The 27,339-nt window shown below is 41.4% G+C and overlaps 1 protein-coding gene across 2 annotated transcripts in view; it reads right to left on the bottom strand.

The window, feature by feature from the left end:
* kif19 (kinesin family member 19) overlaps positions 1–27,339 on the bottom strand; it is a 219,357-nt gene that overhangs the window by 71,824 nt on the left and 120,194 nt on the right. For both annotated transcript variants that reach the window (XM_078570994.1, XM_078570993.1), the window contains exons 4-5: positions 20,763–20,850; positions 10,939–11,075 (exon numbers count right to left, since the gene is read on the bottom strand). In XM_078570994.1, coding sequence (XP_078427120.1) covers positions 10,939–11,075; positions 20,763–20,850 — 225 coding nt within the window. The remainder of the gene's footprint in view (positions 1–10,938; positions 11,076–20,762; positions 20,851–27,339) is intronic.

Below are 27,339 nucleotides of genomic sequence, written 5' to 3' on the forward strand. Positions count from 1 at the left end.
AAGTGAAGATGTCTCCCAGACTTCAAGTAGGTCTGGGGATTTTCAGTGGGCATGGCTGGGAGGTGGGGTTAAAGAGGCTGGGGGGTGAAGGGAGTGGTTCCAGGGATGGACAAAGGAGGCCTTGGGGGGGTGGGGGGGGGGGTTGTGGGGGATGCCCCCAATGGGCACGGAGGACCCCTGAAAGGAGGCACCCCTGCTTCCTGCCTGACAACAGCCCGTGCTGTCAAAGCTGCTTGGCTGCTTGCCTTGCTTCCGCCTTCCCCTGCAGATGAAAAAAAATGCAGCGGAGGTGGAATGAGGCCCTAAAATTGGCAATTTACAGTCCACTTAATAGGCTTAAGGGCCTCAATAGGCCTAAGGATGGGTGGGCTGCCTGCCACCTTACCCATTCCTCATAACATGGAGGACAGGTGGGCGGGAAGGCAGTGGGCTGGCCACCTGTTTTATTTTATGTGCCCCCCCACCTTCAAATACACCAGCGGGGGCTGCTAAATTCACTCCCTATTTCAAGTGACTAAAAGTGGCACCCTGAGTGTCATCATAAAAGCTTGGAACAGCGAATGAATCACAAAATAACAGTGATTAAAATACACAAGCTTTCAATGTATATTTAGAATTAACTTGAACAAGCAACTGGAATGGGATTTAAAAACGTCAAGAAAACTCCATTAACATTTTAAACCTGCCTCCTGAAAGTCATTTCGTTTTAGAACCCAAGGGGGTGATCTTGATTTAGAGCGCTAGTCAGGCAAGCAGTGCATGAGGAGTCAGCAGGGGCCTAATCCAGTTTGGTTCAGGGTCCTCATTATCATGTCAATGCCACGCTCGCAGAGTGAAGCACTCACAGTAGGGAATAAAAACAGAGGATGCTGGAAATACTCGGCAGGTCAGGCAGCATCTATGGATAGAGAAACTGAGTTAACATTTCAGATCAATGATCTTTATGTCAGAGCTTCTCCCCAGTAAGTAACCTGCTGATCTGGAGGCAGATGCACAGCTGGCCAACTGTGAATGACCTCCTGAAGTACTTTAAAAGAAAACGAGTGGAAGCATTGGAAGCTTTTTAAAGCAAAACCCAGCAACAAGTTCATTAACTTTGGAAGCCTTTAATGCTCAAAACTCATAAGCGACCGCTATAAAAATGTGTTTCCAGCTCCCATCCAGCATTTTTCAACTTTGTTGATGATGGCTTCCTCCGAATATGTATTGCCCACGTTTCACAGGAGTAGAAACTGGCAGAGGAAATGATATTGGTAATCTAAGTTACATCATCAGACTCCTATTAACATACATTCATTAAACTCTTCCCTGTTTCCGGCAGGAACTTTGACTGCCTGGATTGAGGTGCACCTAAATATTGGGATGGGCATGAATTCAGTAGTAAGTTGATGCCTTCATTTCATGCCCTATTTTGGTCCAACTACCACCATGCTTCTACGTGCAAATGGAACTAGAGAATGAAAATCCCCAACAAATTTTCAGCACCAATGTTCCCTCTAATTTCTCTTTGCTGTGCACAGCCTGTTTGCCATGCATCTTAAGGGAATGTCAATTGTGTGTGGCCTGCTCATTCCTTATGCAGTATGTTCTGGATTGCTACACAGCTGTGCACCTACGCAAACTTAGAGGGAACATTGATCAGTACGCCAAGCTTCAGAATAACAGCAGCTCCATGTGCCTCAATCACAAATGTCACTCAACCTCTTTCCGGTCTTGACAACCTACATTGTCACTCAGAAAATTAACCCAACCCTCTGTTAATCTAAAAGTATCAGGAAGTTATTTTTATTTAACTAAGATTATGTACAGGGTGAGAATGATCATGAATAATATTATAATATTAAAGCATAATATGAGCCACTAGGTAACATGCTTTCCCCTGCCCAAGGCTGATCTTTTTACCATAAACAGAAATGAGGATATTAAATACAGGGAGGAAAGAAAATTATCTTGTAAAATAGTTTTATTATATTCATTTAATTATTCATATTCATTATGTTGAAGTAAACATAGTTATTGGATTTCCTTTCTTTTGTAAATCTATATGAAAAAATTGTAATATTATTAATTAGTTCACGGCATTTAGATAACAATCCTCCTATTCATCTATAGATACTTAAACAATGGCAGCCAAAGCAAATATGGGACACAGAGACAGGAATTTATAACAAGCTGGTGACAGAAATATGAATAACACTGTATGTGTTGGATTACACCACATTCAAATCTGTTATGCTTTTCTTGTCACTGATTGTATAAATACAATGAACAATGAAACCCTGGGATAAGGAATACATTCTTCTATGAATTAGATATTTATATTCCACTTCTGACTTTTTCAGTCATGGCCTTCCTATGAAGTTTTTTTTTCCATGTCCCACTCTGACATCAGTCATTTGCTTCACTTCATTTCCAGAACTATATCAAAATGTTTCTTTCCTTGTTGGATTAGAAATGTACTGATTTAGGAAGCAGTCCTGAATGAATTCTAAAAAAAATTCCCACGTGCACTAGTTCTATTCCAGTCCCTCTTGGAATAGTTAAAATTACCCAATATTATCGCCCTATTATTCTTGCATGTCCCTCAGAACTATCTGCATCTACTTCTCACCTTCACTCTTCAGTGGCCTAGTTGTAATGTATTTCAAGAATTATATAAATAAACCTATATGATGCTAACCTCATGCAAACCCATTAAATTCTAGCATTGTAATTGAAACCTTAACTAAGGTGGCCACCCCACCCCTTTTTGCTTCCCCATCTCCTACCGCTCTTTCATTCCCAGCCTTACATCCTATAAAAGCCTCACATATAATTTAATTAACTGGTGCATGCATCTGTCTTCGCACCATTGATGGATGTATACAAACTCCTGGGTGTATTGCTTTCATGGTAACCAAAGGTAATTCTCAATTTTTCCATTCTCGTTCAAGGAGAAAAGTCCAGAGAGAATTGTGACTGGTGATGAGCTCCCAAATCTTTGCTCTCTCACTCCGTTGATGAGAAAGTTTTCTCAATAAGAAAGGGGAAACAGAGGCTGTTAGAGTTGAGCAAATAGGAGGGCATATGCAACCTGCAGGTTGGTGGTGATATTCCATTTCTCTTCCTTGAATGAACTCTCTCTCAGTCTTTCCCTCACATTCAACAACCTGGAGCCAACAGCTCCTGTGGAATTCAAACGTGAGCCAGAGGGCAAGGCACTGAATGACATACAGATCATGGATGAGCAGAAGTAGGAGGGTGGTGGAGCATGAAGATGACAGCATTGCTAATTGGAGAGTTGGGATTGATAGAGTAGCAGATGCACGTGCAGGCATAGAGCTATAACACACAGGATGTTGCTTATGGTGGATGTGCACGAGTCCACTGCCCTCATGTGCAGTACCATGTTGCTGGATTTGCAGAATTGCTGTCTACCTTGGAGAATTTGACAATAGTGGCAGATACTCCCATGATACTGGGCTGTTTGCTTTTCTTCCATGGTTGCTGAAACTGCTGCCATGGAGACCTTGTCTGGAAGGGACTGTCTCTTCAAGCGTTGAAAGACTGAGGTGATATTGCAGAATAGCGTTATTCGGGACTTCACTAATTTCCTGGGTATCATTTTGCCTTCTTCACCCCAGATCAGTAGCCCGCTGGAGGTAGTGCCAAGTACGAATGCCTTGGCAGCACTGGGCATGTATAATAATAAATAGCACATGCAGGCCCTCCTGACAGCTTCCTCCAATGCCTGCACATGTGGCCTGCTCCAGGTTAGGCCGTTCGTGTAGGCTGAATTTTGTCAGGGCAGCAGTGGTCCTGACCACTGGCCGGAAAGTCATGGCAACTCTGCATTGGCCATTCCCCGGAGTCCCAAACCCATCCTTTGGCCATCAGGCATTTAGCTGCCTGGCGTCAGGGCTCCCAACCCTTTAAGGGAAGAAATCCTGCCTCTAAGAGCTGCCGGTCAACCGGAGGGCCAGCGGCTTTTCAGTTCCAACAACGCCACTGGGAGTAGTGGCCACTACTGGGACTACACCTGCTCCCAAGCTGCATCACGGATGCTGCCCTGGGGCAAAAGTAAGTGAGGTTCGGGCTGCCGGGGCCATTGAGGCACGTCTTGTGAAGTTGGGGAGGTGAGGGTGTTGCTGGATGTTTCTGCTGAGTTTAGGGTCCTTCCCCCAACACCCTCCCCTCACCCCAAGCTCACAGGGACGGCCCCCCAGGTTTTATTAGGTGGTCTCCCCACGCCATGGAGGGACCACCCACTTTAGGGTCTCAGTTGGCCTCTTGGCAACTTTGACCTCCCTGCTGCTGAGAGAATTCCAAGGTGTCAGGAAGGCCATGGGCACTCTATCCCTCAGCTTCCCTCCTGATTCTCCGGCTTCCCCTTGCCTCCCAACCCACTCCAAGCACATTAAATTCTAGTGCGCACAACATCTGAATATTTCACAGAGAATTTTTTACTGGCTCAAACATTTAATTAAACATAGACAGTGAGAACTTGACTCGTCATCTATTTTCAGCACTTGCTGTGCAGCTGCTGCTGTCCAGCATAGAGGCAGGGTGTGTCATGGTTATCACTAATATCTGACTTATCACGTAAGGAAGAATCTTTATAACTGCAATCGGGTGCGGGTTATCGATACATTGCAGCCTGTAACATGTGAGTTTGTTTAAAATAGCCATTCTCAATACATAACGACCAGGTGTAAGAAGAGGAATTATTTATACAGCAAACATATCTGAGTGAGTTTTGACATCCTAGTGATTCTGATTTATACAACGTTTGTGAGTCATCCGTTATAATTAGCTGTCCATAATTCTTCACACAAAAGCATTCATGATCCCCCAATTGGTGTAAACAAATGAGTGAGGAGTTGTCTGATCAGAGAGGGGAGAAATAATTGAGAAGCATTTTCAAGAATAAAAATGAAAGAAAGGAGAGTAATAGAAGAAAACAGAATATGTACCATTGGAGCTTAATTCCCTCTTAACCCTTTGCCAGCCAGTAATTTTACAATAGGGTTTCTCTTTGAATATAACAGGAGTTCATTTCTTCTCTTCTCAACTCTTTTCAACATCAGAGAAATGCAAATACCCACATTGTATTAGTAACTTCTACAGGCTACACTTGGTGATGTATTATGTATTATAAAAGTAAATTATTAAAAACCACCCAGGGATATTTTGGGGATCATCGCAGTCTTATTTGAGAATGGGAAGAGTTTAATACAAGTTATTGCATGCTTTCAAATGTAATTTTTCCTCAAATTTCACACCCCTTCTTCTACCATAAAGTCTCCATAGTGACCTCACAGAGTCTAAATGATGCTTTAAGCATCGGGGATCTCCAAGATTTTGTTTATGTACTCCTGCATCAACTGTGGAGCACACTGGCAAGCAATAAGATAAAATGGCCATTCTAAATGGTCAGGTCTAGAACCAATAAAACATTTCTCAACAGCGGCAGTTGAAGTTGATATGCAGGCAGCCTTGAACTCTGAATCCATAAACACTCATTCAGAAGACAACAATCTAATTCAGGTGCTTCTGGAATACAACAGAGCTATTTTTCTTTAATGAAGACCAGGATTTTACAGCCCTGTCCAGCATGTCTCCCCCTGGTGGATGGGGAACGCCATGTAGATCTCCATTCAGTTCGGCAGGACCGTAATATCCCACCGAGTGGGAGGGGTCGTAAAACCCTGGCCAATATTTATTACATCAAAGCTGCACTTATAAGCAATTTTCATCTTTTACCTATCTATCTCTTTTGCATTATCTTAGTAGGAGAATTTGTTTTAAAATAAAATCTTCAAAATGTTTCTGTTTGGGCTGCCAGAAATATAGATACAGTATAAGACATCCCAGCAGAAGCAGAAGTCAAACGTAGCCACTGGCATTACCAAAGAAACTCCTCTGCCGCCAAGCAGCAATCCAAGCCAAGACAATGCCATATAAAAAGGTATAGCATTGAGCGCATCAAGAGTGCACAGCAATTATACTGCACAAAGAAAATCTGCTATGAAAATTGCAAAGGTTTAGATAGTTGCTTGGGCTCTGCAATTTCTCGAAAGGAGGCTGAAGATTCACATCAATGCCAAGATAAAGGAGTATAAATTCAATCTTTGCAGCCTAAAGGCAGCTGCAAAGCAGTATTAACTTGTCTGAGCCACCAGATACTGCTAGAGCTGTTCCAAAGTTAAATAGCCTTCATTATATTACAAATCTTTACATTTGTAACCTAGCATGTTAAGTATAGTTCATTTTGCTCTGTTTGAAATTAATAATTACTCATTATTAGGGGGAGCCAGAATAATCATTTGTAACTCAGAAGATTTAAATAGTTTCTAATTTGTAGTATTAATTGACAACTATTTGCAAATAATTTGGAAGGGAATGGATTAAATTATACCATAAGCATAAACATTTGATTAATTTTCCTCAACAGCAATTGATGCAACCATTGTGAAATATATCTAAATTTAATGGTTTAGCTGCTTAAAGATCTCAATCAGAGGGGAGTATAACAGGAATTTAAAAAGCCTTCAGATCTGAAGCTTCCAGGGCTTGGGTGACATTACATTCACCCTAGAACCTGGGGCAATTTCCAAATGAGATAAGAAGACTAAAGTGCTGTCTCTGATGGAAGACATGGAGCAATGTGGTAAAGGACTATCCTTTCATCACTGGAGCCTGCCATTAACCTAGGCAGGAAAGATGAAGCTCACTCTAAAGCAGAGCATGCTAGGCACGTTTCAGAACACTGCTTTTCCTTCTCAATAAGCTAGGCCCAATCCAGACAGGAGAGTGCCAGGCAGGAACAGCATTACCTTCAAAGCAAGGGTCCATCTTCAAACAATGAATTCAGTTCTGAAAGTTTCACTAATGTCACTAAAAGCAGCTTTTTTTTTTGAATGTTTTTGAATGAAGATAAGAAGTGTAGTAACAATAGACTGCACTAAAATACAAACTCTATTTGGGGAAGTAGGCTTTAGTCTTTCTGCCTGAGTTGGAATTGAACTCAGGTTCCCGTGGTGAGCAAATGTTCCACCACATTGTTGTATAGAGCACAGAGAAGAAATACTGATTAGGTTAGCATTGAATAATGGAGTAGAATTCCACTTAGAGTGCACTCAGCGATCTGGATGCAAACTGTACCCAAAATTACACTCATTTTGAGAAGCATTCTTTTCTCTTTGGAGTTTCTGCTCATACTCATCGTATATCAAATCACCGAATATAAAATCTGCCATGAACTAAAGCAATCAGGCAAAATTTTAAAACATATTTTAAAAATTGTTTTAAACATACTCCTTGATATATTTAAGATTGACAACTAGATGCAGTTGGATTAATGCAGCTGAAAATGGGTTTGTCGCAAAAAAAAAACATTTTTAATCACAGTGTCAATCTGCCACTTGTGACTAACCCGTTTTAAATGACTGAAAATGACTTTTAAAAAATATACCGAACCTCTTGTTATCTTGGGGGACAGTGGTTTCTTAGTGAATTTTTTAAAAAATTACATGCAAAAATTTGTAAAATGTTCTTATTAGCATCCTCTCGCTTTAATGAACGAGTTTAACCTTTAGAGCCACCTAGATGGTCTATAAGTGGGCACAATTAGCATTAACTCCCATTAGTGATTAATTCATCATGGGATTGTGGCCAATTTTGTGGACGGAGTTGACTTCTGGCACAAATTTTTCGAAACTGGCACAAAAGATCACTGAAACCTGATTTGTACTGAACACAATTTGCGTTTAAAATTCCACGATCATTTCTACTGATTAAGCCAGTGCAAGCAAGTGGAAATGCTATCCCACTGTGCTTATACTCTCTCTTGTTAAATTTTGCCTTTTTAGCACCCCTAATACATACACCGGACACAACGCTGCCATTTGCCCGCTGGACGGTTTATACAAATATATTGTTTTTGTTTACAACCCTGACCAGAACATTGTTTTCTTTACTTCAGTGGTTCCTTTATAATCTGTTAATCTCTCCGGCCGCTAACTGTACCTGAGCTCTCCTGTATTAATCAGGTACCTGGGAGATGCTGCTGGAACTCAGTGCTCTATAATTCTGACCTGCTCGTATTTCTCAGACACTGAGCACCCGTTTTGGCACAGAATGGACAACGCGCTTAACACACTGGCGACTTTGGCATTCACTACAATGGTGACAGCAAATGGCTTGCGCCATTCGGCTGATTTAAACGTGGGCAGTTTGAACAGTGGGGGCTCTACCTACATTTACATCTAACCTGGGTGGTTAGGGTTTAAATTTCCATGCTGGTTATGCTTTGCCGTGTGTTCAGGATCTAGATGGGGTTCTCCAGTGTTTGTCTATTTTACCTAAGTAAGCTACTCAAGACTGTAGTTTGTTAAAACCATTATTATTTATTTATAGCTCTATGTAGGAACTCTGCATGAGGCTGGACTTCTCCCTCCATTTCTCTGTTACTTCATGTGTCATTACATCATAGCTACATCAGCATCACGTGCTTCTGATGTTAACCCTTTACTCTACAGTTTACACTGTTTTTCTAGGATTTCCATGGCTTTTTTGCCAAAACTCTGCCAAAGTGGAAAATCAGGAACCACCCCCACTCTTTAGGAAATTAATCATCTTTCGTGTTTTTTTATTATTCATTCATGGGATGTGGGCATCACTGCAGCATTTATTGTTCAGGGGCCATTTAAGAGCCAACCACATTGCTGTGGGTCTGGTGTCACATGTAGGTCAGACCAGGTGAGGATGGCAGATTTCCTTCCCTAAGGGACATTAGTGAACCAGATGGGTTTTTACAACAATTGACAATGGTTTCATGGTCATCATTAGACTTTTAACTCCAGATTTTTATTGAATTCAAATTCCACCATCTGCTGTAACAGGATTTGAACACAGGTCCCCAGAGCATTTCCCTGGGTCTCTGGATTACTAGTCCAGTGACAATACTACTACGCCATTGCCTCCCCCTATGTTTAAAACCGAATGTGACTTTGCAGTCATAGCTTTCATGTACTCATAAAAACTTCTATCAGAGCATTCGAGAAATCATGCACCTTTACGTTTGTAATGCTCTGTCACTTATATTTAAGTAATAGGTTTCTTAGTGCTTCCTAGCTTCCTGCTACAAATGCTATTAGTGTGTTAGCATACTCAATCAGCTGGGAGTGCTATTATGCTGCATCCAATGGATCATGTCACCATGGCAATAATCTCAAAGACAACAAGCTGCAGTTTAGCAACCCATCATGAAACCAATAGCAAGAAGGTTCAACTGGGTGTGAGAGGAGCTTATATCAATGTTTGCAGCAGAAGTGAAATTATAAACCTCTAAAATACTTCTGATTTTTCTTTCCGTTACTGTTTAATTAAGCTTAAAAATAGGCTACGCCATTGAGTTGCATGTCTAACGAATTTAACCTACGCTCACAAATAAATGGCATTCATTATTTTAGCACTAATAGCCCATTTATAGTAACAAATGGGTATTGAATAAATACATGGTCAGCATCCATAAAAAGCCTGATTCAAAGAAAAGCAACAGGTTTCCTTTAAAAAAAAACGTATGCAGTTAGCAGCTGCTGTGTTTTTGTTTTATTTGTTCATGGGATGTGGGCATGACCAGCAAGGTCAGCATTTGTTGCCCATCCCTAATTGCCCTTGAAAATGTGGTGGTCAGCTGCCACCTTGAACCGCTGCAGTCCATGTGGTATTAGGAGGGAGTTCCAGGATTTTAACCCAGGGACAGTGAAAGGACTGCGATGGGGTTCCAAGTCAGGATGGTGTGTTGACTTGGAGGAAAACGTGCAGGTCCACTGGCCTTTTCCTTTCAGGACGTACATGTAAACAAAGGAGAATGCCATCTCAAACTGTCAATGTGCCTTCCGCAGTTGCAGATCATGTAATACATTTAGTGTATAAATATATTGTTACTAAATAACAATACGTTAACAAAAAGAGAAGAGGTGCCATTGTAAGCTATTGTGTGCACTGCACTATGAATGCAGGTTCACATCTACAAATCCTAAAATATTATTTTATGATTTTATTTGAGCCTCTGGGGAAATGCTGAGTTGAAGACATGCACCATAATTATTTGAGCTTTCTCACAATATCTTAAACTAGTGTTCAGAATTATCAACAAAACTATATCTCCTACAAATTGAAATTTTCACCTTATTACTGGAGCATAATCAGACAAAATTTGACACCAGGTGTTAGGATAAGTGACTAAAGATATTCAAGAGGTAGGTTTTAAAGAACATCATAAAGTAGAGGATTGGTGGAGAGATTTAGAAAGGAATTTAGAGTTTTGGAGTAAAATCATTGAAGGCGAGACCATCAATGGTGAATACACAAGAAGCCAGATTTGGTGGAGTGCAGAGTTCCTGGAGGGATGTAGGACTGGAGGAGGTTACAGGTACAGAATAGGGGAAGGCCATAGTGGAATTGGTAAATTGAGTAAACATGGGAGTGTTGGCTGACTGGGACCTGTCGCTGGTTAGGGTATGGGTAGCAGGATGAGCTTGTGTGAGCTCAAAAATGTTCAAGAAAAATTATACAGAAATGTTCAAGTTAGAAGCTTGTTGGAGTTCTACTTCCATCACATGCATTTACCAACAAAACAGGAGAGAATAATCGAAGGTACATCATCTTGAACCAACTTCACACAGATATTAGGAACCAAGTATATTGGTTGGGTCTTCTGCATCATACATGCATCCTATTGCCCCAAGAACTTTCTGCTAGAGATGGAAGTGAGGACCACCTGGATAAAAATTATGCAGTTACCAAAGTTGATCCTAGCTGTTAAACAAATGGAGATCACACCTGAAATACAACTGTTTAGTGCAACAGAGTTTCTGTGGTTATGAAGCTTCCTTTGTGCCTTGTAAACAGCAATGGAAAGGTTGCCCCTGCAAGTTATTACTATGTACCTACCTCTAAGTATGACATGGAAACAGTGTACTCCATATCATCACTAGTTTCTTCAATGCATTTGAACAAGTCATTAAGTGTTCGTACGTAAATACCAGGTTCATAATCTGTTCCCAACATGGTGTACGTTTTCCCAGCACCTAGAAAACAAAAATAAATAAGGTAATCCATTAAATGTTTTCAAAAATTGGTAGACCAAGCTATAAATTTGGGCATGATTTTCTTTGGCAGGAGGCTGCCAATGCACTTGCCCGTGCACATTTAGATTGTTAAGTTTTTTGCATGGCAAGTTTCTGGAAGTGTGAACTGATCACATCATAGCGAAGGGAACAGGGCATCTGGGGCCTGAGTACATGGTGAGATTGAAGGAGTTTGAAATGAGCAGTGCAAGGATTTTTAAACTCTCCAACGATAACTGAAACCTGAAGGAATAAGATTCCACTCTCGGAATGTCACTTATCACGTATCACATCAATAAAAAGGTAATTTGACAGAAATGCTGAAAGCTTAAAACTTCTTGTAGCAAGTTTAGTTCATATTTCATGCCATCCAATGGTGAGGTAGACAGTGGGATACCGATTTTGCAATGCTAATGGTGGAGTGGTACAAATTGGACATGAATTTCCGGGTATTTGAGAGTCCCTGTGCATCTGTACCATTTGTGCGTGAATAATGAAGAGCGCATTAGCCTCACTATTATTTTGACAGGAAATTATGGCCCTATGTTATCGACCACAAACGTCTGTCTTCATAGAAAAGTAAGCAAGAATGCAATCTTTCCTATTGTTGGATTTTAAACAATCATGCACAATAAAATTGTTCTTTATCCCCTTGATAGCATTTGAGTTAAGTTTGCAACCTGTAAAATTATTTTGTGCAAACCATATTCTGCAGCTTCAGTGTGTTTTTTTTTTACTTTTTTAATAGAAAGTGGCTTTAGGCAGATTCTATTGATTTAAGGTGAGGTACAGAGAGAATAGAGGAGAAAAAAGTTAAATAGGAAAAGAAAGACTGATGTAAGAGAACTGCTGGGACAAACAGCATAACACTTGTGCGAGGAAACAGGAAGTTCAGAGGTCAGGATTTCAGGAAAACTTTCAGTGATCTACAAAGACATTACCCGGAATTTTTCGGATGGCGGGGCCTTGATTCCTGTTATCCGAGAGTTGGTGGGGAACACATCCACGCCACTTCCGGGTGCCCCCGCAGCCACACCTCGCTCAAATGAGCGTTCAGTAGCTGCAGGCGGGACTTTCACACCTCACTCGGGAGGAGGTCCCACCTTAGAGAGCTGCCGGCCAATGAGCTGCAACGGATTGAACAGCATTTGCATGACGACACCTGAGACTCAGTCCGGGCACCAGAGGCCAAGGTACGTTCGAGGAGCCCTGGGGCAGGGAGGGTAGGGAAGGCCTGGGGGGATGTGAAGGAGCGATTAGAGTCCCAGGGGTGAGGCCGGAGGTGGGGGGAAATGGACGTTCCCCCCCAAGACCTTAAGGGCAGGGGGTTGGGGGGGGGGGGGGGGGGGGGGGGGGGGGCAGTGCCCAACTACAGAAGAGGCCTTCTGATGGAGGCCCACTCCACTCATCCCCGCCTGAGATCTAAGTCCCACTTTTCAGGCTTCCTCCATGCAAGGTCAATCCTTCCGCCAGCCTAAAAATTGAGGCTGGGCGGGAAACAGCCCTTAAGTGGCCAATTGAGGCAAGGGCAGGTTTCCTGTCTGAGGCCTTGCCTGCCCAGCTTAAAATCGCTGTGTGGTCGGGAAGGTGGGAATCCTGCCCCTTCAATTTCACGTTCCCCCGCACCTAAAAACCCACCGGTGGGGGAACATAAAATTCTGGCCAGGGAAACTGGGGTGGCTTCAGTGAGGTACCTTCCCATCGCCCCTCCCAAGCTCTCAACAGATTTAACCAGTCCATGAGAGCTACCACTTGCTCCATTAACTACCCCCAACCAAGCAGCTAGTCACTAAACTACCTCTCATCAGCCCAATGCTTGTTGACATAGCCAATCACTCCCTTTTTTCATTTAGTTTTTAACTTTCTAATTTCAAATCTATTGTCATCGCTTTCCTTAAACATCTGCCTTTGATTTATCTTCCCTCTTCAATTGTTGCCTAATATCTAACCTTGCCTTCCTCTCGAGTAATTAAATGTGCCATTGCCATCGTTCTCCACACCCAGAAGAAATAGGACAAGGAGTTGGCCATATGGCCCATCGAGCCTGCTCTGCCATTCAATAAGATCATGGCTGATTTTTTTTACCTCAACTCCACTTTCCTGCTTGATCCCCATATCCCTCAAATCTCTCAAAGTCCAAAAATCTATTGATCACAGCCTTGAATATATCCACCAACTGAGAATCCACAGCCCTCTGGGATAGAAAATTCTGAACATTCACAACTCTGAGTGAAGAAATTTTTCCTCACCTCAGTCCAACCTTTTAATCTGAAGCTAGGCCCTCCAGCCTAGACTCTCCAGCCAGAGGAAATAGCCTCTCAGCATCTACCTGGTCAAGTTCTCTTAAAAATTCATATGTTTCAATGAAATCACCTTTCATTGTTCTAAATTCCAGAGAGTACAAGCCCATTCTACTCAATCTGTCATCATAGGACAACCCTCTCTCATGCAGCTCTGTTCCAATCCTCTCAGTCTAGTTTTCAATCCATGCACAGTACAAAGGATCTCCACGTCAAAATCATGTGTGACTGCATCTGTGACATGTTATCCCTCCTCCTTGTCCTCAACGTCTCTACGGCCTTCAGTATAGTCAACCACTCTATTCCCTTCCAATACCTGTTTTCTGTGGCAGTTCTTTTTCCAGGTTCTGCTCCTACCAGTCCCAGCTTATCCACCACACCATGAGATAGCTGCATTGTTAATCTTACCATCTTTTCAATGAGATGTTAAACCAAGAAATGCTATGTCGATTCAGGCAAGGCAAAAAAGAAATTGCATGCCCCACATTCATTTCTCTGCACCTACAAGCAAACAGATTAATTGACTATTCAGTTAATTTGATGCTTGTGCTCCTATGCTGTAATTCATTGCTCTTTGTGCCTTTGTAATAACATATATTCCACGTCAAGAAAAGTCATATCATGAGGAGGTGAACTACCTTCATTCTATCTCGCAGTTTTAGCCTTCTGAACTCTTAAGCCCTTCACCTTGCTACATTTCTGCATACCTCCCAAAAGCTCTCACCATGAATACACTTTCGATCACCTCTGCCAACTCCACCTACTTGGCATCCAATTCTCTTAAGTGCCCCTATAAACACAAATTGTTACTGAGAGTCAAACTCTCATCCCTGTATGGCAAAAAATCTAGTCCTTTTTATCAAAATTAAATAATGTTCAAAGGCCCCACTTAGAATGAGGAAAATGGTGGCCGTCAGGGTGTGTGGAGGATGAACTGCAAGGACCCACAACATTCTCATTAACGCAGCATTTAATTAAATCATAGCAAAATTGCCATATTCCAGTTCAAGTTCAGTTCAGCTCATTCGAGTGGACCTAATCATTAGCAACATCCTGCTACAGCTTTATGAGAAGATCCCTCTTAACGTAATGTGTTCTGGTCTAACATTATTACCACTTCAACAAACTTAATGAAATGCTTTAAGCACACTTAGTCAGAACATCAAATGCACCTTTTTCCAGTGTGCTTTTTGGCAGTTTGAAAAGCCTCACAATGCAGCCAAAAACCCTGATAAGGTCAGTTTTATTGCACAGCCCACATGAGATGCAGTATTTAGCACATCATCAGAATTATCTTCTAAATTGGAAATTAGCCAAAACCTGGTAGTGATTTAAATCAAAGTAATGAGTTGTTATACATGTCACTGTCGGGTAACCTGTAACTGTAATGCTTTCATTAGCAGCATTTATGTTATTACTGGGTCAGCTTATCACATCTTTCCTTGGGGTGAGAAGGTTGAGTTCAAGCTCCATCGTAGAATCTTAACCACATTAAACTAGGCTGATAGTCCAGTGAGAGCTGGGGAAATACTGCATTATCAGAGGTGCAGTCTTTTGACTAAGGTTTCAAATTGAGACCCATATGTTTCTAAGCCTCAGTTGGATTTTAAAGATTGCACTACGTTGTTTGAAGAAGTTCTCCTGGCTAACATCTATCCCTCAACCTACTATGCCAAACCACTGTTCATTCATCTCATTGTTGTTTGTGGTATGTCGCTGTGTGCTGAACAATTGCTGCATTTACCTACTTAACAACAGAGAGACTGCAGCTCAAAGTACTGTAGATCGTGACATATAAGTCAACCCAGCGTATAAGACGACTCGTTTTTGGACGCCAAATGGATGTTTAGGCCTATACTCGGCATATAGATCAGCTAATAAAAGCTCGTTTAGGGCTATACTTCCATTAGAAGTCTGCCTCAATTTTTCAGCTCAGGAATACATGTTTAGGGTTATACTTATCTTACAATTTGGCACATGGGATCAGGCAGGTGTTGCCAAGAAGATGTGCAGAAGTTTAAGACACGCCCACACGGAGCAGACTCTGCAGGGTGACTGACGAACAGAAATTTTCTCACATTCCAAAATGGCGACCACCTACACCAAAACCGACGGTTCACATTTTATACTTGGCGTATCAATCGACCTCTGTTTTTGGAAAGATTTTTTAAAGCTTCAAAAGGTCAATTTATATGCCACGATCTACAGTAATTTGTTGTATGCTAACTAATTGAGATATCTGAGATAGGATGATATATAAATGCATTATTCTTTTATAGTCCACAGACATCCCCTTTAGCCACTCGTCATTCAGAAAACAAATCCCAGCTTTGAAGCTAATCAAACTGAGCCAAATTTAAAACTGTGCACTAAAAACAGGCAGTTAGGGCTCGTGCACAGGGATTCATGAACTACAGCATGCAGGAATTCAACTAAAATCTGTTCATTTCTTCCAATCTTGATGATAAGCTAGGTTGTATATGTTGCAGTCGCCCGCCTCCAAAACAGAAAGCTCAAAACAAAAGCAAAATGCTATCCAAGGTGCAATCCATGTGCAGTATCTCTTGTTGTGTCTCATCATTCAGCAGGATGATCCTAACTGCTGCCATTTCTGACCAGAGTTCATGCACAGAAGTACTTGAATTGAACTCCATAGAGCATTGATGTTATGCTAACCCACTTAGAAAAGCCACCCCTTCCCATCACCGCAGGTTGCTTCGTTTGAAGAACCAAATTTTGTGCACACGCGCGGCACACACACACACACACATGCACGCACAGACGCGCACAAACACACACCCTACGCCTACATTCAAGTCCATTTTTTGGGGTTTTCCCAGGGAAACTACTCATCTTTCTTCAAGTTCTGGTTCCATACCAGGGTCTGAAATAAGAACCTAGGAAATGAAGTAGGCCATGCAGCACGTTGAGCCTGTTCTGCCATTCAATTACATTGTGACTGATTTGTGTCTTAACTCCACAGGAAATAGGAACATAGGACTTAGGAGCAGGAGTAGAATTTGGTTTGATTCCATAACCCTTAATACTTGTGCCTAAGAAAAACATATCAATCTCACTGTTGAAATTTTCAGTCAACTCGCCACAACAGCTTTCTGGGGGAAGAGAGTTCCAGATTTCCATTACCCTTTGTCTGGAGTGTTTCCTGACATCACCCGTGATCGGCCTATCTGTAATTTTAATGTTGTGCCCTCTTGTTTTTGACTACCCCATGGGAGGAAATTGTTTCTATCTGCCCTATCGGCCTGTTTGATTACCCTGGGACAATGGGGGACTCTCATACCATTTTGCCTAGGTTAGGGCTGTTGGACAATAAACATAGAGACATTTAACTTGTTCTTTAGTCAACCATTCAGTTGTTTGTGACATGACTAGTGTAAGCTAATGAAATTTGAAATGGCTGAATGTACTGCTTGTTACCGCCAAACAAACATAATTTTTAAAATAATCAGCATCAAAAGAGACGACTTCAAAGGATTTATCTTTTAAAAGAGCAATTCAAATCCAAAGTGTTTGCTCATCTTTGCTCAATAAGAATAAACTAATCATCACTGTTGACTGTGACACAAAGAATCTATTACAGTTGAAAATATTCAATTCTAAATGATGCAATATCAAGCAGGATTAGTCGATGTGATTCTCTCAAACAGTGTGAACCAATAATTCAAGTCCAGCAATTTTTTTTTTTCTAGCAAACTATGGTATTGGAATGGCACCAAGAGGTTAAAAAGTACATTAAATTGTTATGTCCAATTGGAAAATCGTTCTATTTTGCATGTTAATCAACACAAAATGTGAACGAGCTCACCTGAGAAAAGCCCTGGCACTTATCCAGCACCGTTAGATACTCTATCTGTCAGATGAGATAAACAGTGATTTATGGGGAATATGCAAATACTTTCATTTATTCAGATGATCAGTTAAAAATTCTGTCGAATTCTAAGGGAAGGTTTGACCTTATCTGTATACATTAAATCTTGAGGCAACGACATTGACAAGCTTCAATTATTCCTTACAGCAGCAAAATGTCCCAAGCTGCTTCAGAGGAGCATTATTGAACCAAATCTGTCAATCGACCACATAAAGGAGATATTAGGACAGGTGACCGAAAGCGTGGTCAAAATGGTCACTTTAAAGGCGTGTCTTAAATGAGGAGGAAGATAACGTAGGGAGTTGGAAAGGCTTATGGAGGTAATTCCAGAGTTTTGGGCCAAGGCAGCCAAAGAAAGGGCCACCAATGATGGAGCGAATATAATCAGGGATGCACAAGAGGCCAGAATTGGAGGAGCACAGATATCTCAAGAGTTGTATGACTGGAGGTTGTTACAGAGACAGCTTAATACTAAAGTTAACAGTTATAAAACACAGATTACAGTGTTTTGATCTAATTGATACATTATCAGTAATGAATTAGTAACATACTGAGAACTCAAGACTGGAAGTCACAAATATTGATTTACATTCCAACAAATGAAGTGCACTACTTGTAAAAATCAGGATATCTTTACAATATCTACAATAATATGCACAACATTTCAGAACCAAAAAGTCTCCCTTGTAGCTCTAGAGTGTGCTCCCAATGTTTCTACAAGTACAATGTGACGAGTATTCGATTCCATCCCCCCAGATATAGCATAGATCAGGTGAGATACAGCAGTCCTATTCAATAGCTGATCCTTATCTAAGACTAGTCTAGCCTTCTTGGCCTGTCCAATGAGCTGAATTAGCACAATTGCTTCTAAGCTGGAAAATAGCGTTTTCAACATTTCTGAACATGAATGGGCTTCTGTGTGCCTTGGACAACAATTACAAGTGTTATGCCAATAAGACATGAAAAGAAATCAAAACTGTGTGTATCCAAACTTTAATTATTTTTTGTTACTTTAATTGGACTTCTGTTGAACCACAAAATGGCTGCTACAGGTCATATGACTCAAGATTGGCTGTCTGTTCTGAGAGCTACCATCAGAAATTACAAGAACAAAAGAGCTCCACTCTCATCCTTGTGCAATCTCACATACCATTGCAAGGCCCATTATAATCACAAAACTAGATGACTAACAGAAGAACTGACTCCACCGGCCAGGATGATAACAAGGACTGAGACATCGAAATTCATTGTAGCTGAAGACGTGTTAACAGCCACCCTTTCGCTCCTAAGGGAAAACAATGGATTTTGGCCAGAAGCACAGAAGCTGCTTGCGAGGCTGGAATTAAATTATTAATGGGCCATGTCACATGATCCCATGCTGCTAGCCTTATGGATCATTTTAATATTACATTTCTAGCCTCACAGCTCAGACTGCTGTTTTAACTGGAAAGAACTCCAGCAGTTCCTGGCTAAACAAGCAGCCAGCCACCATCTCTCACCTCCTCGAAGCTTATTTGATTATAAGAGTCTTGGATTATCACCTGCCAAGTGGTCTAAGCACAGATCTCTCATCATGCTGCATCATCATTTGTTTCAAGGATTTTTGTGTTGCTACTTCCAACCAGGAACTCATCTGGACTGAGCTCCACCACAAAGGCAACACCCTCTGGACTTTGATTTCACAGACTTTGGAAATCATGTGAAATAATATTCATTTCTGTGATCCTTTTAATGTTGTTGCCCATAGTTGTAAACCCTCTTCTTTTGTATCCCTGTTATTGTATATGTGCATGCGTGTGCGTGCGTGTGTGCACATGTGCGCACGCAGTCATGTGCATGCGGGCAAGTGTGAGGTTGCGAGCACTACCCTTGACCTCACCACCGGGTTTGAATGTGAATAAATTAACCTTCTGAGTTAATCATAATGCGAATTTGCTGCGAGTTGTTTTTAAATCGGATCACACAAACCAAGGCTTTGGGGAAACACAGCCTACTTTAAAAATAATTCAAAAACATCTCTGCTTATGGACAGATGGGGAGAGGGCAACGAAGTTCAGTTTCTCTCTGTGCTGTCCCTAACTCAAGAAAGTTTGGCAATTGATAAGTGTGGAATGTGCTCCGTAGTCTGGAGTTGTGCACTCGTTGTATCATTTGTGTAGCTGCTATCTGCCTACCAATGGCATAAACTAACAGTTATAAGTTATCTACTGTTTGACTGCTCACTAATTTCCTTTAGGGAGGCGGGGATGAGGAAATTGTGAGCTCTTTTAGATTGAGTTGGCTCCAAGGTGACATGCCTGACAATGGAAATTAACAACACAGGTCAACCCAATGTGGCAGATACAGCTACCAATTACCTGAGCCAGGTAGGTTCACCATGCTCTATGATAATCAAAAACCAGCCAACCTGGGGAGAATTATCAAGCAGAGATTGCAATGCTCTAAAGCAGATGAGGTAAGCAGTAGAAAGTGGGTCAATTGATTAAACTCCAGCAGTTCCTCTCTGTACACTTGGGCATTCCATGGGCCAATCTTTTTTTTTATTCATGGGATGTGGACATCGCTGGCAGGGCCAGCATTTATTGCCCATCCTTAATTGTCCTTGAGAACTGAGTGCTATTTCAGAGGACATTTGGGGTCACATGTAGGCCATACCAGGCAAGGACAGCAGATTTCCTTCCTTAAAGGCCATTGGTGAACCAGATGGGTTTTTACAACAAATGGCAATGGTTTCATGGTCTTCATCAGACTTTTAATTCCAGAATTTTTTTTTATTGAGTTCAAATTCCACCATCTGCCATGGTGGGATTGGAACCCAGGCCCCCAAAGCATTACCCTGGGTGTCTGGATTACTAGTCCAGTGATAATGCCAGTACGCCACCACCACCTAGATGTGTGTAAGCGGGGCCTGTACATTATGTCAGATGAGCAGGAACTGCACCAGTGCAGATTTATCAGTAGCTTGGTTTGCTGAGGATCAATGTGGTGTATGGTTTCTGTATGTCAGATGCCAACTGACCCAAAAATAGTGCAATACGTTTTTGTTTAGACTGGTGTCACCTCTTAACATTTATTGTGCTTGTGCAATATCAAATTAGAAGTGAGGTAAACATTAGGATGAAATTTTTCAAGTTAACAGTTTAATTTTGTGGTAATATCACAACTGCCATTAATAAAGCATTTCTGTTTCATCAGCTGAATAATTGAAAGCCTTTGCTTTGGAAGATAAGGTCATTGCCATTAGACAAACTTAACTGGGCTACTGGACCATGCAGGATCATATTAGATGGTAAAATAAATTGCATCTTCACACACGAGCAGAATAAATTAAACTTTTCAAGCAGAATTTATCAAATTCTATTTCAAATCAGGAATAATCAGACCCAATATTTATTTATTTTTACTGTAAACAGTTCTGCATTCAGCAAATCATGCCTCTGAGATGAACTTGCTACTCACCTGTTGGTCCATAGGCAAAAACTGTGGCGTTGTAACCTGAAATAATGCCCTCAATCAGGCCTTTGGTGGTAGCACGGTATACATCATCCTTGAACAGATAAAAATATGAGCTAATTAAAAAGCACACCACAAGGCCCTTCTGTCTTTAATGAATCTCATCATCCGCAGCAAATAAAATAGCTTTTAATACACCTCATTTTATTCTCATAAAAAGCACTGAAATATTTTTTACTTTACTTAAAGTTTACTTTACCAGCTATTTGCCAGAGATAGCTTTCATGCTTTGGGAAAGATAGATTAATTATTTTGTGACTAGTAATTTCTGTTCAACACTTTTAAATATGTCAACAAAATCCAAATTGGGAACTGGGTCCATATCTGTATTTTTGTGTTTTGGGTGGTATAGGGATATTATTTAGAATGAAGTGTGCTGTTCGTATTAAAGCTGTCTTGAGCCAAAACAGAAAAGAATATGTTTCAGACAATTGAATGTAGAAACTTTCAAGTGATCTTTACTTTTCATGTCTTGAACTTTGGAACACAGGTTTTGGTATAGAAATTTTCCAGGAAGATATTTGGACAATAATTAAAACAAAGCTTGACAAATACAATGGACTGTCTGTGCTCAAAGGGTCTGGGGGAAGAACCAATGCATATCACGTCCCTGGGTTCTATGAACTGTGATATATGATTACAGCTAAAAACATTGGCTTACTGATTGAACTTGCACAAACTATTTATTCATATCTGCTGAAGCACACAACTGGATGGCTTCAATTTCCTAGGGAACCCAGAGGAGTTATGAATTACAGATCAGAGGTCAGCAGAAATGTTTGGCTTAAGCTTTACCATTCAGTTGAGCTATTACAAATGTTTGTTGGCAGTAAACGGTACACATGAATAGTGGCTCAACACAGAATTACTTCTCCTGAGCTCCACAGTATCTAAAGTCATCAGGGTTTTTACAATTATTCTGTACAATGGTCCAGGCATTTCTTAAAGAGTTCAAAAACATAAATTTTACACTGCGGTAAGTTTTCATGATGGGTCGCTTGCGGAATAAAAATGTTGGCAAAGTGGCAAAGTTTAGGACTTTGTATTTTGTGGCAACATCAAGTCTCCGTGGGGGAGGTAAACAGCATGATGCAATGAACATGACTCTTTTTTTCAGGAATGGTAAGGTGTAGTCTCTGAACATTTCCATCCAAAGGCTAGTTTCCAAAAAGTGTACATTCAGCGGAGAAACTACCAGCTTGACATAAAGGCCCATGCTATTCATGAGCAAAATGGGTATTTAAAGGCTGGTCAAAAAAAATTACAACATCACCAGAAAAACTGTCTCTTTTCATTTATACACCTTTAAGCGTAACTGAAAGAAACGAGCACGGGGCAAAACAGCTTTAAAGAAGAAGTGGATGTTAATTCCGGGAGTTTAATCTCTCAGCATTTGAGGAGAAACATCAAATTGTGCTGTTTATTTCAACAAACACTACTTTCTCCATCAGAGGCAATAGATTAACTATCCACTTTCTCCTAGTCATGTCTGTAAGTACGAGTTGAAATCAATGCTCAGCCAGGCTCTGAGTCTGATTACACATCATTGATCTGAGATTGTAACACGAGCTGCAGTGCAGTGAATGTGAAACACGATCATCATCATGTTTTCCATATCTGGTCACCTTTCTCCAGCCAGTAGCAATCCAAAGGACACAGATTCAATAACACAGCATTACATGTACAATGTACCTGCTGAGTATAAACATATCCACCAAGGGATTGACTAACAGTACCTAACTTCCACTATCAAAATGTTATCAATCATTAAGTTACTAAAATGATGATGAATGTTTGCAGACTTTCTTCCCTTTTTCAATTAAAAGAACTATCTGTTTATGCGGAGAATGCCAATGGTATTAACATATTTTGTGCGGTTGAACAACCAAAGGAGAAAACTTTTACTTCCAGCTAAAATTGCTGTTGGCAATTAGCAAACGATGGTTAGTGGTTTGTATGACATTACTTTACTACTTCCAAAAGTCATTATCCCACTTGTTTTGAAGCATCCACCTGCTAATATCACCAACTACAACTTCTCTGATTCCATATAAGTGAAAGGAAATGTTGTTAAAAAAGGCAGCTCATTAATCACCCATTTCACCAGTTGCAGAAGGCCCTCCTGGGGCCTCTTCAGCATCTCCCAAACTGGTTCAACCTCTGATTGGAGACCAGGAAGGCCACCTCCCATATGCAAATCACCAGATGTTGGTCATATGGTTTGGGTCAACAGGGAGTCTCTGGAGCAGACAGTGGTTCCCTTCCCCTCGAAACGTGCCTAAATTAACGAGGGAGCACGGAAAGCCTAATGGTCTTCTTTTTAAAGTTTGATATCATAGTTTAAAATGGTATAGTTCTGATCTTGCCTTTCCTGGGCTGGAATGATATGCCATATTAGGTGATTATATTGTCGTCTCTTTGCAAAAGTTCTGGGCAGGATTTTCCGGTTGTCGGGCGGGCCTGAGAGTGGCTGTGAAATGGACTGTCGCCCGCAATTGGGCCCCGACACGCTGGTGGGCCAATTAAAGCTCGCCCAGCTTGAAATCTAGCTCCGCAATGGATGGAAAGTGCCGGGCAGAGGCCTGTCAGCCGCTGGGTCCAATGGCAACCCGGCGGCCAGTTTAAAAGTAGCCCAGGCTGCCCCTGGAAGGCTGCCACAGAGGACGTCCCCTGAACCGAAACTATGGATCCGAGTGCAGCTGAACACGGCAGGCGGGTCGGGACTAGGCCCCACCGCTTCTCCGATGAGTGCCTCGCCGTCCTCCTGGGGGAGGTGGCTGCCAGGAGGGATACCCTTGTCCCCAGGAATGGGAGGAGGAAGCCACTGCACCTCACCAAGAGGGCATGGGAGGACGTGGCACTACTGGTCAGTAGCTGTGATGTGGTGTGGCGCTCTTGGGTGCAGTGTTGGAAGTGCTTCAATGACATGCTGCGCTCAGGCAGTGCGAGTACCGTGTTGGCGTGGGTCAGGGTGGAGATGTGTTAAGGCTTGGCCGCCGACTGGCCCACCGACCGACAGGCAGAATATTCTGTCCAGTGTCACGGTTACATTTTTGGATCGTTCCTACTCTTCTTGACACTTGTAATTCAGCTTACACTCTTAGGCGAGTCCCATTTCCTTATGTATTTTGGAGTGTTTTCATTACCCTTACTCTTTAGCTAAAACATTTGGTGATACGCCCAGAGCAATGAACAGAAAGCTCTGGTCCCTCAGATGCTTTTTTTTCCTATTGTGTCACATTTGGGACTCAAACCCCAATCCAGCAGACAAGAAGCTTAATCCAGCAGCATAAACTGGTCAGCACCACTTTTACTGAAACTATTTTTACATCTCCATAGAATTAACCCCCAGTCCTCAATAAACTACAAAATATCACAATAGTTTTAAACTAAAAAGCAAATTTGTTACATGAACATTGGACAAGTGAATGTAAAAGATAAAGTATATATGATTATATATTCTCTTATGGTAGAAATTTTATTCACCTCATTTAAGGAAAGCAACAAGCATCTGCAATTCTATATGCTAATCAGTTTCTCTATAAATACATATAGACAGCTCATCTTATTTTTTTCTCTTTATGATTTATGAGAGGTAGCTAGCCGCCTTTTTGTGAAGATTCTGGTTTGATCAATTTAACTCTGCTCAGACGACAGGTTCATGTCATTCTTTTTGTATCTATTGTGAAGGCTTGTTGGAAATTCCCAATTCATTAAACCTATCATAGTCTGTACATATTTACAACGTGGGTTTTAGATTTTATCTGAAGCTTGATACCTTGTACCAGGGGGACAACAATGACAAACTTCAAAACATATGTTACTATACAGCCTGATGTTGTGCAGATGTCTTCCTAAACTCTGATCCTGTGCCTGATTTAAAAGAACAGTTACCAAACCAAGACATATTTGTCACAGCAACTACATGCTGCTGCCTTGCATCTTCCATTAGACATTTCTCTCTAACATGATGTTATAGGTTTCTTTATTTTTTTCCACCTTTTGATCTTTCTTGAAACCCGGTCTTTCATTGTCGCTGGGCCGAAATTCTGGAACTCCCTTCCTAACAGCACTGTTGGTGTACCTACACCACAGGGATTGCAGCAGTTCAAGAAGGCGGCTTACCATCACCTTTTCAAGGGCAGTTAGGGATGGACAATAAATACTGGCCTAGCCAGCGATGCTCAATTCCCATGAAAGAATAAAAAAAATCACTGTCCTTTTGTGATGCATTCTTTAAAAGTTTTGTGATTGTTTGCACTTCATTCTCATCACACATCCTTCTCAATATATACTAACCAGTGTCATTCTGTGTAGCAGATCCACATCCATTAAATCCATACTCCATATTCTCTCCTGTGTCCTAGTCAAACCTACTTTTCTCGTCACAATTCCAACTGACTAATCTCATAAATGCCAGGCCTTTATAACATCTACTATGATTTTAAATATTTCTATATATAAAGTATTTCACCATGTTTTACATGTTTCATATCTTCAGATATTTGCATTTGGAAGAGTAGTAATGGCAGATCATTTTATCAGTCTATATAACCACAGGACTACACTGCTTTCCACTAACTGGTTGATATATTTTAAAATTCATGAATGGGGTGTGGGAGTCGCTGGCTAGGCCAGCATTTATTGTCCATCCCTAATTACCTGTGTTCAGAGGGCATTTTTAACAGCCAACCACATTGCCTGTGGTTACAACTATCACTAACAAGTTACTATGCTACAGCACTGTACCAGATGTCGTCAATAAATGACTATGTTACAGTATAGTATCAATTTGTGGAGGCCAGAAGCAGCCCACTGGTGATCAAAGACAGAGCCAGAACAGAAGAGGGTCTTTACGCCTAGCCTGTGGAGACAGCAACTCATCGCTCACTGGGTCACTGACCAATGGACCAGAAACTCAGAGCAGAACCAAGGACCAGGAAAAGGTTGAGGAAGGTGAAGTTCTCATTTCCACCCCCTCCCCCCCTCACAACCCTTACTGTGAAGACCTCGTTTTCTTGCCGCGGTTAAAGAGAGAGGAAAAAGCTCAAATGGTGACCTGTCTTGTCCTGTCCTGCCTTTCCCCACTTTCCCCTGAGTTCTCGATCTGTATTGTGGTGGTGTCAGAAAATCCTAACTTGATGGTTATCCCATTTCCCTTCCCCTCAAGGAAGAAAAATTGGAAAGACAGGGTACATAATGTGTTTCTGTTTAATCAAAAATTGTTGGGCTTTTACTGTAACAAATCTCTTGAAGGATTACTGGAAGGACGTAATAGCTCTGGAGAGAGTGCAGAGGAGGTTTACAAGAATGTTGCCAGGGTTAGAAAGGTGCAGCTATGAGGAGAGATTGGATAGGTTGGGGTTATTTTCCTTAGAACAAAGAAGGCTGAGAGGTGACTTGATTGAGGTGTACAAAATTATGAGGGGAATTGATAGAGTGGACAGGATAAAATTGTTTCCCTTGGTGGAGAATTCTAGAACCAGGGGACATAGATTCAAGATAAGTGGCAGAAGGTGTAGGGGGGACATGAGGAAGAACTTTTTTATGCAGAGGGTAGTGGACATCTGGAATTCGCTGCCCAAGTTGGTGGTAGTGGCAGAAACTCTAAACTCTTTTAAAGAGTACATGGATCTGCACCTTAAGTGCTGTAAGCTGCAGGGCTATGGGCCGGGTGCAGGAAGGTGGGATTAGAAAGGGCACCTGGATGTCCTCGGGCTGGCATGGACAAGATGGGCCGAATGGCCTCCTTCTGTGCTGTAACTTTTATATGGTTCTATGGTTCTATATCATTAAATAGTCAATAATATACTGTTCTGGGCATCCTTAACCAATAGGTATTATAGTACAATGCAGGCCATTATTACACAATCCATCTGATACGGAATAATACTGGATCTCCAACTAAGATGACTGTATCTTTAAACAAACTCTTACTTGTTTATTTGTCCTAGATTTTCCTCTTACCCATTTAGATACTCACATGAATCATTCAGTGCAATTTAGCATCTCAGCAGGAGGAGGGAACTCTGAGCTGCAGATTTACTACTGCTGTCAATTCTGCTCTCTATCAGTCTGTGGCAGTACGAAGCAGCCAAGTCTGCTTTTCATATACCCAGGTGAAACATTCAGTCATAGAATAGCATTATCTCTAGTAGCTCAACTGAATATTGACAAAATACACCCTCCAGCAAATGCCAGGAAGCTGTAGGCTCCAGCTCAAAACCATCCAATTAACTGGTGTTCCACCACCCATGATCCAACATACATTTTAGGAAATCCTGTCTTGTTTGTCATATATTAAATCAGCGCCATGAATTTGTTAAAAATTCTTTCCGTTCTAGTTTCCCTCGCCATTGCTGGCTGTGCCTTAAGCTGCTAAGTCTTCCAAGCTCTCAAATTCCTTCCTTAAACTTCTCAGCCTCTCTTTTCCCTCCTTTAAGACGCTCCTTAAAACTTACCTCTGTGTCCAAGCTTTTGGTCATCTGCTGCAATATCCCCTTATGTAGCCTGGGGTAAAATC

Source organism: Cetorhinus maximus, chromosome 24 (genome assembly GCF_964194155.1).
Source record: "Cetorhinus maximus chromosome 24, sCetMax3.hap1.1, whole genome shotgun sequence".
NCBI classification, from domain to species: Eukaryota; Metazoa; Chordata; class Chondrichthyes; order Lamniformes; family Cetorhinidae; genus Cetorhinus; species Cetorhinus maximus.